This window comes from Schistocerca serialis, chromosome 3, assembly GCF_023864345.2.
Source record: "Schistocerca serialis cubense isolate TAMUIC-IGC-003099 chromosome 3, iqSchSeri2.2, whole genome shotgun sequence".
NCBI classification, from domain to species: Eukaryota; Metazoa; Arthropoda; class Insecta; order Orthoptera; family Acrididae; genus Schistocerca; species Schistocerca serialis.
In genome coordinates this window covers 302,152,045-302,167,810 of record NC_064640.1, presented here as the reverse complement: position 1 = coordinate 302,167,810, position 15,766 = coordinate 302,152,045, and the positions used below count along the sequence as shown (strand labels likewise).

The following is a 15,766-nucleotide window of genomic DNA, read 5'->3' as shown; positions in this document are numbered from 1 at the left end:
TACTCATCTGCATTAACTTACATTTTTGTACATTTAGAGCTAGCTGTTGTTTGTGACACCAACCAGAAATTTTGTCTACGTCATGTTGTATCCGCCTACAGTCACTCAATGATGACGCCTTCCCTGTACACCACAGCATCATCAGCAACAGCTGCAGACTGTTGTCCATCAGATCATTTATGTATACAGAGAATAATAATGGTCCTATCACACTTCTCTGGAGCACTTCTGATGATACCATTGTCTCTGATGAACACTCGCCGTTGAGGACAACGTGTCACGTTTTATCACTTGAGAAGTCTTCAGGCCACCTACTTATCTGGGAACCTATTCTGTATACTGGTACCTTCGTTAACAGTCTGCAGTGGGGCAGCGTGTCAAATGCCTTTTGGAAATCTAGGAATATGGAATCTACCTGTTGCCCTTCACCCATTGTTTGCAAGATATCAAGGCAAACTGAGTTTCACATGAATGGTGCTTCTCAAACCGTGCTGCTTTGTAGACAGAAGCTTTTCTGTCTTAAGGAAATTTTACCATTCACTTGGGACTTTGTGCTGGGTGAGAGATTTGCAATAAATACAAGCTAAGTAAGGGGCCAACACTGTAGAGTCCTCGTTGTAAGACTAAATTGAGATCATCTCTGGACCTGGCGACTTGTTATCAACTCTTTCAATTGCTTTTCTGTGTCAGGGATGCCTGTGACTATGTTCTCCATATTGGAGTCTCTGTGATGGTCAGTTGGCAGTATGTTTGTATGATCCTCCAGTATGGATGATTTCTTAAACATGAAATTTAAAACTTCGCCTTTGATACGCAAAACAATTTTACATAGGACCACAATTTTCTCTGGTTCTTGGCAAGATCTGTTGCTAAGATATGACAATGGTAATTGGTGTATACTTTGTGCATTGATTTTCTTACATGGGCATGAATCTGTACCAACTTTTTCTTGTCACCATTTGTGCATTCTCTTTTGAACAGGGAGTGCAACAGTCTTTGCTATCTCGACGTGTTCTGAGTTTTGTTATTAAACCACGGTGGGTCTTCTCCATCCTTAATCCACTTACTCGGCACATACTTCTCCAGAACTTTCCTTACTAATTTTCTGTTATATCATAGATTTATTAATGCTAATTGTTATTTCAGTTAATTTCCACAGTAAAACCTGGTGATTGAACCAGAGACCTCGGTTTCCATAGTCTGGCAGTTTATCACTGAGGCATACTATATTTCATGTAGTAAACATCTTTATAATTGATGGCAGTTGCGAAACATAATTTCCGTTGTTTAGTTGTGAGTGTGCCTCCCATGTCATAAGAGCTCAACTTTTAGTCAGTCCATTGCTTGTTATGCAGTGGAAAGTGAAGATGGGAAATGGATGCATGTCTGCATTTGTTGTAATGTTTTGTGAAGTAATGTGTGTAACTGGAGTATTGCGATCTGAATAAATTATTAATTAAGTTAGGAAAGTACTGCTGGGATATTTACTGTGGTACCCAGGAATACAGTGACATTAACTTTTAACATTTGTGAATCATTCACACACATCATGTGATGTATTACTGTTGTGAGCAGGAAGTGGATGATAATATCCATAGAATGTACAATGAACTAGCTCGTGCACATTCACTAATACAAACAATCCCTAAGTATCATTCGAGAAATTAACAATTAATACTATAATTATACTCGTTGACTGAATGTAGCATGTTACAATAATTTGTTCATGTTATCATTTGTTTGTGACTTTCACCTTTTCTTTAGTAGCTGTCCTCTTTCCACGTGCTTAAATGTACATTTTCCTCCAAATATGGGTTAACAGATTGGCAGTGTTTGTGATGGCATTTACCATCTCTTATTACTTGTATCTCATTACTTGTATTCAGATTTATGATACCTGTGTTACTCAAGAAATCCTCGACCATCTTCCTATTGACTGTCTCTGTGCAGTTCCTATTAACCATGTTTGACGTTCAAGTCCTTGAATGCTATAATATCTAACATTTGTGATGGGTAATCCTTGTGAAATTACTCTTTCACTTCAAAGCATTCAGACTGTGTTCAGTTGCTGCCCTTTATTGTTTTCTATTGTTTGAAACAATAGTTCAGCTATTATTCCATGTCATTGTTGTAGTTTGCTTGTTTCTGTAGTGATAGATAAAAATTTTAATCAAATGTTTGCCTTTGTTCATTTCTCTGTATATGCTTCTATACCATTTTCAGGGATGTTTTGAATGACATATGAAAATATATTATGTGCTAAAATTTTAACGTAGGTTTACAATATCACACAGAATATATGCTCCATTAGGCAGTGAAATAAATCTTTTGAAAGATTCTGGTGAATCAGTCCAGTCCATTTTTACTCTAGAAAAAACATAAGAAATCTTTTTACTAATTTCTGAATTGTCCAACTGGATGTTTGTAGAGTATATGGAATATTGCTGTTTTTACAAAGCCTCATCTTCACATGTTTAAATATTTTAGTGGTTTGTTTTTAGAGATCATTTTTCTCACATTGGCAGTATTTTGGTTTCGTAACATTAACTGTGTTGACCTGCATGAAGCTCTGTTTCAAATCACAGTTTTATTTTCTGTTCCATGATGTTTATTTGACCTATATTCTTAAATGTTTCTGTGTTTATTCCCTTGTTCATTACAATATTACTCATGTCAATTACTTTGTGTGCCTGACTCTTCTGTCCATTCTGAAATTTCTTTCCATCCTGATGTCCAGTGGAAGCTGTAATATATATATATATATATATATATCACCAAAGGTTGAATCAGTGTTTTATTTTTCAGGTGATGTTAGTACCAATTTTGTTGGAACTAAATAAAAATCTCCCTCAAAATAAGTGAATTTCAGAGATGCTGGTAATTCAGATGCGCTGGTCCTTTATATAATTCTGTTCATGACTTGCAGGTAGTTTACTGTGATAATCCACTTGTAAGGACAGATTGTGCCTTAAAATATACTGTTTCTTCGTTGTAGATTATATTGCATGTTATGGAAAGGTGGCAGATAGACCTTTAGTTCCTTCTTTTTCTTAAATTTTTCTCTTTTTCTCCTTTCTTGTGAGGTAGATCAATTACACCATTGTTATAATTTTTGGGAATCACATTCTTTTCTGGGCATTGTATTAATAATTTTGCAAGTTTGTTTTGTTTTATTTTTCCTTAAACTTAAAAAATTTCTATTGAAACACCATATCTTCCAACACCATTGCATTATTAATACACAAGACATCTTTATATACCTCATTTGGTATTACTTGTGGAATGTCATTATTTTCATTATTAACTATGTGTGTTTCTGATACACCTCTTGCACTATGCAAACATTTCAAGAAATCTTTGAATGCATGAGCAATTTTCTCTCTATTGATAGTTACTCTTCTTGTCTCAACTGAAGACATACGTCATCTCACCAAGCATCTTTATGGTTTTTTAATGCACTGATTGTTTTCAATTTTTTCTCTTGCCAGTTTGCAATGAATTAAAATGTTTCCAATTTGTGATGTTTTAATCAATCTCTGGTATGAGGTCCTACATATATCAACCTTTACAATGATTGGGATGTCTAATGCTGTGTATTGGTAATCTCCACTTATTGCCAACGTAGCTGACACCGGCCAGCCAGTTTCAAATCAGACATGTGATACTCCCGAGTGCTTCCTGTTGCCACAGTGGAGTAGATACTGCTTCAGCAGTCAGCAGCAATGCCAACAGTGATTGATTTTTAAAATAATGATAGAAACATGTGAAGGCATTTGCTGGATTGTCCATTATCTGCAAGTTTATGTCATTTTTTCAGTGGTTATGCAGACACTATCAGTTCAACAGTATGAAGAGCGTTGCTGTGGAGTGAGCACTCGTACCGACTTCTTATCATTCATAGTAGAGATTAAAACAGAGTGGAATTTCTTTTCTATCACACCAGAAGTTGTAAAGTGAAGCTGCCGTGTATTTTTCTGTTTTGCTCTTCATTATGGATACCAGATAGTGCAGCCATGCACAGTAGGTAGTTTATAGCACTCATATCTGGGAAGAATATAGTGAAAATTCCTTTGTTATGTGATTTTTCCATTCCCAAAACCAACTACTACACTTTTGTCCACAATATATGTAGTCCTCAAGTCGGTCTCTAGTTTATCATAGATTCCCATGACATTACATTAAGTTTATTTGAAATGTGTTCCACCTCACATGTTACTTTAAATGTCATGGATATAATAAGTTTTTAAATTGCCATGAATTTCAGGCTGGTGCATTTTTTCACACTAGGAAAATAACATGCAGTTACACCTTAGAATATATTTTGTCCGTGCTATCTACCTTCAGCATGTTTCGAACTTCAACCAATGGATGTGTGTGGTAGTTACTTTAATGCCAGCCTCTCAGTGGAAATTAATCCACGCACGTGGTTATTGACTGGGAAGTTCCCTGAGTATTCAGCCATAATGATTTTCTTTATTTACACTTCATTGGATGTTTTCCTTTGTGAACTTTGTGTGTTATGTCTTAAGTGTAACTGTTTCATATCAATGACTATGATAAGTTTGTCTAGGTTATACTTTTATGCTTATGTTGTTCTCGAGAGAGAGAAGAAGGGAATGGCTGAAAACTGGTGCCATTATACAATCTCCTTCTCTTGAATAGCACCAACACCCAATGGATGAATCACCGTCAATGGTATAACATGCCCCGCTCCAAAGAGGTTTGGGTTTAACCCAGGTCATTGATGTGCAGTCGGATTATCAAGAATTACATCCAATCATCTCTCTTCTGCTTGTCAGGCAAATGTTGGTGATGAAAATTTCTCCCAGCATCCGAATTCTAAATAGCTAATTACTTTTTGAGGACCACTAAGCTAGCATGCATTGATGACCTCTGTTACAGAGGCAGGTACTTGCTCAAACATCTACCTCTTCCAATATCATTTCGCTCTCCCATGTTTTGCAACTGTGAATAGATATTGTTGTAGGCTCAGCAGTTGAATGGCCAATGAAGTTTTGTACTTTGTATAGGTGTACATTTGGTAGTGTATGTCATACTTTATTGTATTTAAGTGGAGCTAATTTCTATTAGAAATAAAGTTATGTGGTTGCAAGTTCCAGTCTTTTGTTTGCAGTATTTTCCAAATTAAATGAGATCTTAAATCTTCCTTCATCAGAACATTTACATGGTTTTCTAAATTCAGTGGTTTTTCATTGTTTCCAGCATGATTCTGATGGTAATATATTATTTACTGTTTCTGCATATTGGAGGTTTTGGCGAGTTGTAGATTATCAACTAAGTCAGATGTTGACTGCAGTTTACATCCCTCAGCTGAAATATGCTGATAAATTAAAGATGTGACTAATAAAACAATCCTTTAAATAATTTTTTGAATATGAGAGGATATCCAATTTCTTATCTGAATTCTGCTGGTAATCTGTTAAAAGACTTGTGCACCAGAATATAAAACTCCATTCTGAACCCTTCCATTGGACACAGTTTAGTGAAAGTATGCAAGTTACACTAGCAGCTCCACCTTTAGCTCAACAGAGTAAAACAGATTTATAAATGCAAAGGAATCAGAATCTAAATTTGTAGTTGGCTTATACATACATATGCTGGTGCCACCTCAGTTTCCTAACCACCTGTATGCCAAGGAATTTCACACATTGAGTTTCATTTATGTGTGCACATTGATCCTCACTTTTGGCACCTGTGAGTAATTTTTATTTCTCTGAAATTTTGTAATATGAAGATTTAAGCTGTATATTGTGAATAGTGAAATTGGCTTAAACTTGCTCTCCTAACTGTGACTTGTTCTCCTAACTGTGTGTAGTGTGGATACATTTGGGCCTTTTATCAGTAACATCAATAAACATCATAGCTTTTGAAGAATCCTCTTGTGACTTTGGTATATCATTTACAGGGTAGATCAGAAAATGTATGTACACTTTAAAACTGGCTATACAAACTGTACACTTTGAAATTTCAGTGGGTATAGATTGAACATGTAGTACAGTGATTGAGCCACAGGTGGTAGTAGTGTTGTGGTGCACTGATGTCAGTGTACAATGTGAGGCCATGGCACAAACACGAACGAAGAAGCGTTGTCAAATGCTATAGGAAGTTTGAGAACATCAGTGAAGTGCAACGACATTGGAGTCAGGACCATGGAACTGAACTACCAACATGCGTAAGCATTGCTCGCCTGCTCGCCTTCGCTATAAGTTCAAAACTGCTGGAACAATTATGGAGATGCATCAGTGATGATCAGCTTGGCCACGCACAGCAACTAGTGATGAGCCTTCTGCTCAGATGGTAGATGCAAAAAAATTGGATCTTATGGGACCAAACTGCTAAGGTCATCGGTCCCTAAGCTTACACACTATTTGGTCTAACTTAAACTAACTTGCACTAAGGACAACATGCACACCCATGCCCGAGGGAGGACTCGAACCTCCGACGGAGACAGCTGCGCAGACTGTGACAAGGTGCCTCAGACTGCTCGGCTAGCCCTTGTGGCTTGTTAGATGCATTCACATGCTAACCGCAGAAGTCAGCACAACAATGTGCATATGAAACAGGCATGAGTAGGGCAAGTGTAAGCTGTATTTTGCGCAGAGTAAAATAGAAAATTTACATTCCACAGTTGTTGCACACGTTGAATGAGGATGACCAAGACAGAACAACTCATTTTAGTGAATGCTTTCTGATGCATGTGGAACATGATACTAATTTGTTTCCAAAATGGTATGGTTTGATGTGGTACAATTTAAATTAAATAGCATGTTAAGCAGGTATAACTGTTTGTAGTGGGCCCTGTGAAATCCACATGTTAATGTTGAGCGAGTGGTCAGTGCTTTGGGCCGGGACTTAATGTTTGGTGCAGGTTATCATTAAGTGGACTAATTAGACTTGTTTTTTGAAGGTACGACTACTGGTGGAAGGTACCTGGAGATGCTGAACTCAGTAATTTTACCATCCATTTCTGCTTTGTTTAGTGATGAACTTTTTTAGTTCCTACAATATAGTACAGCACCCCTCTTTCATAGGGATGCACATGTCTATCTTGATAACAGTGCATTGGCTGCTCACTGCTCAGAGACTAAGTCCCGTGATACCACACAACACGAAATGTTCTTATTCGTTTCACTTCCTAGCTGCCTGAAGACCGACTGTCCGCTTTCATGTCTGCATCCAAACTGTGCCCTTTGGTGTCTCCAGCTGAACTGTCTGCTTTCACATCTGCACCAGCACTTGCCCCTGCCTGTCCCCAGCCGCATTTCCCGCGCGCCAAATATCCTCGCTCAACTGACTAGGGCAGTTTCCTTTCCTGAAGCCATCCATTGGATTGGCTACAGCTCAGTCTACATTATTTTACATTTTAACATATTTAAATAATCAAAGTGTGACCACTTTCAGATTCTAAATAAAGTAACAATAATATCCAGTACATAATAAATGTTAAATTCTTTTACATAAAACCAATAAAATTTCCTTCTTAGCTTTGAATGACATGGCCAGTAGCCTTGCACCAATGTGCTTTCTGATAAATAAATAAAGAACAAAAGTAACTATTATGCACTAAACTTTATAAAAAAATGTTCTATTACCTGTTGGTTCAATAAGGTCATCATTCAATGTGTTTTGTGTGGAGGAAATGATGATCTGATGCTTAACTGAAAATACTGATAATTTAAATTTACTATATCCTTTCAACAAATGAAGTTACAGAGTTGATATTTACAACATTTGTCATGTTAATAATGCACTTCTATATGAAATGTCGATCATTAAGATTGACCAAAGTGTTCAGATTTTAGCATTCAGGTTTTTGTTACAAAACTTGTTAATTTCACTTTAACAGTCAATCCTAAACTATTATAGATATGATCAGTATTAAAGTTTAATTGGGATCACCATGAAGATTTCTGAAGGATGGTAGATTAAAATAACCGTGGCTGAATTCCCTGAGTTATTACAGAATTAATAGTTTCCATGAATGTTTCCCTTTATGGCCGATCTTTGGTCCACCATATTTAACACTGCTATGTCACCTCAGCCACAAACGGATTTCACTGGGTTTCCGTATGACATAGGTTCTTGTCTGTCTCACTCACACACTACAGCACTTAGGCATCAATAGACAATAGATGCCTGTGAGTTTCCCCATCTCATGGTGAATCTGCGCTCTTTGTGGCACGTGGTCCTGGACGACAGGGTTCATTTCACAATTCCTGTAGACTGGCCCTTTCGGCTATCTATTTAAATGAGAGTGGAATGCTCGTTGGCTCACACTGTGGAAGATGTGATCTTGACTGTACAGCGTCATGCTCCGAAGTGTTCGAAGGTGGGTGCTTTGCAGTTTGAACACTTCACTGTAATTATATCGCTTTGAGCCACTGTAACACTGATGATAATATATAAGCTTATCTTCATTTAAGTGTGTATTTTTTTAATTTGCCCTGTATATACATTAAGAACTGGATTGGGCCAAGTATTGAACCTTGCAAGAAACCCTATTCTTTCCATGTTGCTCTGTTGTGTGCTATTTTTATTCTGTCTGGTAGTGCTGCTATTACACAATATCTCTCCACTCACTTCAATTCATAGTAGGACATTCCATGATTCATTATATGTTAACCCAGATTTTTTGTTGTTTGTGTTATATTTTATCTATTTATTTTTAAAGCTGTGCATTTGATAAATATGCCTTTCGACATTCATGGCACTGCCAGAATTGAGCCCAACATCCCTTGCCCTGATCTGTCAGAGCACAGTTCTTATACTCTTTTGTCTGATCACTTTTACCCACCTCTTGGTCTCATGTGATCCTGTCCTGGTAGGTTTCAGAAAGCAGTGGTGGTCTTCACTTCCACCATTATAATATCCCAGATCGTGAATTTTTCATCTCCCAATTTTATGTTACCTGGAAGTGTGTAGACATTCATCCTGATAAATTAAAAAATAACTTTAGATGGCATTGTTTCATGAAAGTGCTGTTGACTTAATGTGATACTGTAAAGCAAACATATTGCATACTTTTTTTTTTTAAACATGTGGCAAGGGCCTTATCGACCATACGCCTGCTCTATGAGCCTCTTCCACTTCTGCCTGTCCAATGCGCTGTTTGTCCAGTTACTGCTGCTGTTCATCCTCATTGTGTCCTCCCGAATGTTATCCCGCCATCTGATTCTGGGTCTTCCTCTTCTTCTCATTCCTTCTGTTGTTCTGTTGAATGCCATTCTAGGTAGTCTATTCTCTGTCATTCTTGCTATATGGCCTGCCCAATTCAACCTTCTCCTCTTGAGCACTTCGACAATGTTACAGTGTTTGTACAGCCCTCTTAATTCTTCATTTCTTCTTATTCTCCATTCCATGTTATTTTCGTCGTATACAGCTCCAAAAATTTTCCTTAGCACTTTTCTTTTGAATATTAACGGTTTTTCTTCATCTTTCTTTCTAAATATTAATGTTTCACATCCAAATAACATCACAGGTATAATGGTCGATTGATATAAGCGCATTTTGAAGTTACTGCTAAGTGATCTTTTTCTTAGAATTTTGATGAAACTAAAAAGTGTCTTGTTTGCTGTTGATAGACGGGCATCTATTTCTATATCTGTTCTGTTGTTATTACTAAAAAGACTTTTTAGGTACCTGAAGTGGTCAACAGTCTTGAAATTGAATCCATCTACATTCAGAGGTGCCTCTTTTCTGGTTTTCTTTCCTATGGGCGGGTATTCTATCTTTTCTTCATTAACATGTAATCCTGTTTTCTCAGCAATTTTGTAGTAATTTTGCATCATTCTGATTAATTCTCTTTTGGAACTACTTATTAGTGCTACATCATCTGCATAGGCAAGTCTTGTAATGTTCACATCCTTTAGCTGGATCCCTTGCGGACTGGTTTTAGAAATACATAAATTTAGTTTATTGACCAGTGCCTTATTACATGTGTACTTTGCTTTACTGATTGCCCTATTCTGTAACGTTTTCAAAAGTTTGCTGTAAAAATTGAGTATATGTTTCACACTTAGCTGCTGATCCCACAGAATTATGATACGAAATTAATGCTTTGCTGCGATCTACTGCTGCTACTGCATAAGTGACATCTGACATATTGATTCCAAGTTTGCCAAGATATGGCTTTTCTGTAGTACTTCAGTCATACCACAAGTAGCAGTAATGTCAACTGAATGTTGCTATTTCATGACCATTTTATTGTTTTGCCTAAATGTTACCCCTAAACCAATATTGTAAGTTACCTAAATTTTTATGTATTTGTATTTAAAGTGCCAAAGTCCTTACTAAAGCTCTGTAATACACAAAAGGGCTGTTTTAATCATGTAAGTGGAGGTTTTCTGCAACATTGCTGCTGTGCGTTTCTGTACTTACTGATTGCTGTGTAATTTTCTGCTTTTCCTCTAGAAAGTGAAAGAGCACCGAAAGGAGAGAAAAGATAAAGCAAAGAAGAAGAAGGAAAAAAAGCTGAAAGCAAAGAAAGAAAAAGGAGAAAAAAGGAAAATCAAATTAGAGAAGAAAGAAAAACTCAAAGAGAAGATCAAAGAAAAGAAAGAAAAGAAAGAAAAACGTAAAGAAAAAGAGGTAAAGTTTTTTACTTTTTTTGGTCCTATCTCATAAATATTATGTAAGTGCTTTTATAATGGAGTTTGAACATTGTAAATGTGTACTTCTTAAAACAAAAAGATATAATGATACATATCGTGCTAACCATATCCAAATGACCTACATCTATTTCCGATTACAGTGGTGAGTATGTCTTTAGATCTTCATCTTCGTAAAAGTTTCCTTCATAAACATTTTCTATTATTCATCATTACGTATGATTGAAAAACTGGTATGTAGTTTTAAGTTTTTGTTTTTCTCTCTCTCTCTCTCTCTCTCTCTCACACACACACACACACACACACACACACACACACACACACACGCACAGAAAAAGAGACATAGGTGTAGAACTGTGATCAGTTGTGCAGAGTTCCCATATGTGGATAACACATGACAGTACTTATTGTGCAGTGGTGACATGCAGTCTGGAGGAATGTGATTATATTGGTGACATGATACCTTAATTGAGCTACAGTTATGAACTGCTCTGAAGTGGTCATTTATGGATTATTACAAGGATTGTCTGACTCTACTAGTCAATTAAAAGAAGACTAGTGTAACGAAACAGTTTATTGGGAACTGCAGTACAAGTCTTAACTCTATTTTAGCATATTTGTCATATATGTTCAAGTTATGTTTCATAACAAAACAGTGTATCTTACACTCCTTATAGAAGCTCTCTGCTGCCATTAGTGATAGCCAAGTGCCAACAATGTCTTATTCGATGGATTTCTCATCCTGGAATCACTTCCAAACAAGGAAACTGTCAGATTCACAAAGACATGAAAAAGAGATGGTTAGCGGATGTTTTTATGACACTGTATTTCCCATTTAGTGGCTGCAGTGCAATGACTTATTACAAACTTTGCTTGAGAAAGATTTTTTGAGCATTCTTACACCTACTAGCTTGTCCAGTCTGATTTTACACATCTCGACACGAAAGACAATTATGCCAAAATGAATCTAGGGTCTCTACTTCATATTTTATAAAGTGCTTTGATGTGTTACATTTTGTGTTCTTTCAATTGTTTACAGATCTTATTTTGTGGATAGCTCTTTATCATAGTACAGGAAACAGTAAAACACTTGGTCCTGGAAATATTTTTGTGAGGTTATTGACAGCTATAGGATACTAGTAGAAAGGAAGAGAAAAACCATGTCACTAACAGTTGTCAACAAACTAAAACGATATCAGAATGGAAAATGTAATGTATAGTTCCCATTTTCAAGGGAAAGAGAAGAGACTATAACTGCTGTAAGTGTTGAAAACAGTGAGCCAATTATTTGGAAACATATGTAAGAAAATCAGACAGAATATTGACCACTGTGTTGAGGAAGAGCAAAATGAACTTAGATCAGATAGATCTTGTACAGTTAACCTTTTTATCTTACCACAGATAATGGAAAAATGTATAGCTGTAGAACAAGAGTAACACATATTCGTAGAGCCAGTAAAGACTTGTGACACTGATTCAAAAACAACACTGTGCAGCATCCAGATATGGATCACCATCTGTTAAAGATGATTATGGTAATGTCCTTAGACAGTAGTTGTTGATTAAAAGAGGATAAAAATTATTCAACCTCACAAAAGTATTCAGACAGGGTTGCCATATATCACTTATTTAATTCAGTTTGTATGTGGATACGGCTGACTGAAGATTATTGATCAACTGTGGATGACTTACAATAGAGGTCATTAACATTTGCAGATGATCATGTCATACTAGCACAATATGAATATGAGCTAGAATTTATTATATAACAACTATATTAGAAATATGAAAAAATGGGACTCAAAGCCTAACAGAAATCGTATATCTGGTATTGGATAGTGATGTTATGTTTCCAACACACAATTGATGAGGCGGTTATTAGACAAGCAAAAAGAATATATATACACTCCTGGAAATGGAAAAAAGAACACATTGACACCGGTGTGTCAGACCCACCATACTTTATCCGGACACTGCGAGAGGGCTGTACAAGCAATGATCACACGCACGGCACAGCGGACACACCAGGAACCGCGGTGTTGGCCGTCGAATGGCGCTAGCTGCGCAGCATTTGTGCACCGCCGCCGTCAGTGTCAGCCAGTTTGCCGTGGCATACGGAGCTCCATCGCAGTCTTTAACACTGGTAGCATGCCGCGACAGCGTGGACGTGAACCGTATGTGCAGTTGACGGACTTTGAGCGAGGGCGTATAGTGGGCATGCGGGAGGCTGGGTGGACGTACCGCCGAATTGCTCAACACGTGGGGCGTGAGGTCTCCACAGTACATCGATGTTGTCGCCAGTGGTCGGCGGAAGGTGCACGTGCCCGTCGACCTGGGACCGGACCGCAGCGACGCACGGATGCACGCCAAGACCGTAGGATCCTACGCAGTGCCGTAGGGGACCGCACCGCCACTTCCCAGCAAATTAGGGACACTGTTGCTCCTGGGGTATCGGCGAGGACCATTCGCAACCGTCTCCATGAAGCTGGGCTACGGTCCCACACACCGTTAGGCCGTCTTCCGCTCACGCCCCAACATCGTGCAGCCCGCCTCCAGTGGTGTCGCGACAGGCGTGAATGGATGGTCAAATGGAGCCGTGTCGTCTTCAGCGATGAGAGTCGCTTCTGCCTTGGTGCCAATGATGGTCGTATGCGTGTTTGGCGCCGTGCAGGTGAGCGCCACAATCAGGACTGCATACGACCGAGGCACACAGGGCCAACACCCGGCATCATGGTGTGGGGAGCGATCTCCTACACTGGCCGTACACCACTGGTGATCGTCGAGGGGACACTGAATAGTGCACGGTACATCCAAACCGTCATCGAACCCATAGTTCTACCATTCCTAGACCGGCAAGGGAACTTGCTGTTCCAACAGGACAATGCACGTCCACATGTATCCCGTGCCACCCAACGTGCTCTAGAAGGTGTAAGTCAACTACCCTGGCCAGCAAGATCTCCGGATCTGTCCCCCATTGAGCATGTTTGGGACTGGATGAAGCGTCGTCTCATGCGGTCTGCACGTCCAGCACGAACGCTGGTCCAACTGAGGCGCCAGGTGGAAATGGCATGGCAAGCCGTTCCACAGGACTACATCCAGCATCTCTACGATCGTCTCCATGGGAGAATAGCAGCCTGCATTGCTGCGAAAGGTGGATATACACTGTGCTAGTGCCGACATTGTGCATGCTCTGTTGCCTGTGTCTATGTGCCAAGTGGTTCTGTCAGTGTGATCATGTGATGTATCTGACCCCCCAGGAATGTGTCAATAAAGTTTCCCCTTCTTGGGACGATGAATTCACGGTGTTCTTATTTCAATTTCCAGGAGATATATATATATAGGAAAAGAGGAGGAGATGCACTGACAGAGAGGGGGAAGGAGCAGATGGACAGGGAGAGGGGGAGGAGGAGATGGACTAATAGAATGTTGAAATACATTCATACATGGGTAACATCAAGTACTCAACTATTATCTCATATAAAAATAAGAAAAAAGTTGGTAGGCTGTAGAGGAGGGTCATTCACAAATGAATGGGTCCAAAGGAATGGTTCACTGAAGTGCACAAAATGATTGAGGAATGATTTCCAAAGAATGCTGATTCGCGTCGGTTGCGGTCAATCTCGTTCATGGAACAGCCGTTCACTATTCACTGTGGCTGGTCTTGTTTGGTCAGTCATGTTTCTTGTTCCAGTTACTCATTCTCATCTCAGTGTTGTTTGACCTGTCTCATTCTTTTTCTGGCAGTCATTCATTCGTAGTTCCAGTTCCACCACTTCTAGTTCAGCATTGAGTTGTCTTCTTTTGTTTTTTTCACTGTGCTTGCCTGTTCTCATCCTACTGGGTCACTATAATTACTGTATACTGCAGACTTGGTAGATATTCTAAAGCACTTATGCGGAATGAATTTTTATATTTTTTTTTTTTTTTAAATAGGATTCAAATCTGGTCCTGTGCATGCAAGACAGAAATGTTTCCGTGTGTAATGGATTAGGACCGGGATTTTGGCAGAAAAGGTCAAACAAGTGAGAAAGGCATAATGTTGATTTTATTATTAACTTACACAGTTTCTTCAATATGAGCACCAGAGATGTCTGTGAGGTGCTGTATCTATAAAACGATCTGATCAACAGTTGCTTTCAACGTTTCCAGTGGAATCTGAGCAACATATTCCTGTATACTGACCTTTTAGATATCCCCAGAGTCAAAAGTCCATGAATTTAGATCAGGTTGTCTTGCAGGCCATGCATCTGGAAAACCTCTGCAGATAACATGTTTGCAGGAGGTTGCATTAAGCAGATCTTTCACTGGGTGAACGACATGAGGTGTTGACATGTCATGTATGAAAACAATGGTTTCCATGCTATTGCACTCTTCCAAAGCAGGAATCACATGCTGTACAGTGAGGTCTCAGTAACATGCAGACATCATGATACACCTGACAGGCCCTCTGGATGTATTCTTTTCAAAGAAGAAAAGACCGAGAGTAAAGGTGGTTGTGAATCCGCACCGGAAAGTCACATACTGCAAGTGCAATGGCTCTTTGTGCACAATACGCGGTTTACCAGTACCTCTAATTCTGCAGCTCTGTGTGAGCACTACACCCTGTAGAGTTATGTGTGCCTCATCACTCAATAGAATACTGCCTTGCCATTTACTTGCATGATGAATCCCCTTTAGATTATGAAAAGATACTACATGAGATGATTCTTTGAGAAGAAAGTTCACAGTTAATTCAAAAATATCAATATAATCCTCTCGTATTTCTTATGCCTGAAAGATAAATACAAGAGTTTTTTTTTCCAAAATGTTTTCAGTCTAAATGCACCAACCTTTAAAAGCGGTCGTATTTTATGCTGTACTTACAGAAACTAATGATGTAACTAAAAAGTAATTCATGGGCAACTCTTTCCTGCCCTTTTCTGTAGCAAGTTAAACCACTGAATTATGTGTGAAATTATCATCATTGAACATGTAGTGGATTTTGCTTTTGTTTTCAAACACATTTGTGTGTAAAATTTATATTTTAAGTACAGTAATCCATAATTTACTGAATGGTTGAAATTCATATTTGTTTCACTCCCATCTCTTTTTATGGCTGCCTGTGCTTGCTCAGTTCTCTCTCTCTCAAATAATTGATG

The 15,766-nt window shown here is 38.5% G+C and overlaps 1 protein-coding gene across 7 annotated transcripts in view; it reads left to right on the top strand.

The window, feature by feature from the left end:
• LOC126470093 (transcription initiation factor TFIID subunit 3) overlaps positions 1-15,766 on the top strand; it is a 337,538-nt gene that overhangs the window by 130,924 nt on the left and 190,848 nt on the right. For all 7 annotated transcript variants that reach the window (XM_050097646.1, XM_050097640.1, XM_050097644.1 and 4 more), the window contains one exon: positions 10,432-10,608. In XM_050097646.1, the coding sequence (XP_049953603.1) occupies positions 10,432-10,608 (177 nt within the window). The remainder of the gene's footprint in view (positions 1-10,431; positions 10,609-15,766) is intronic.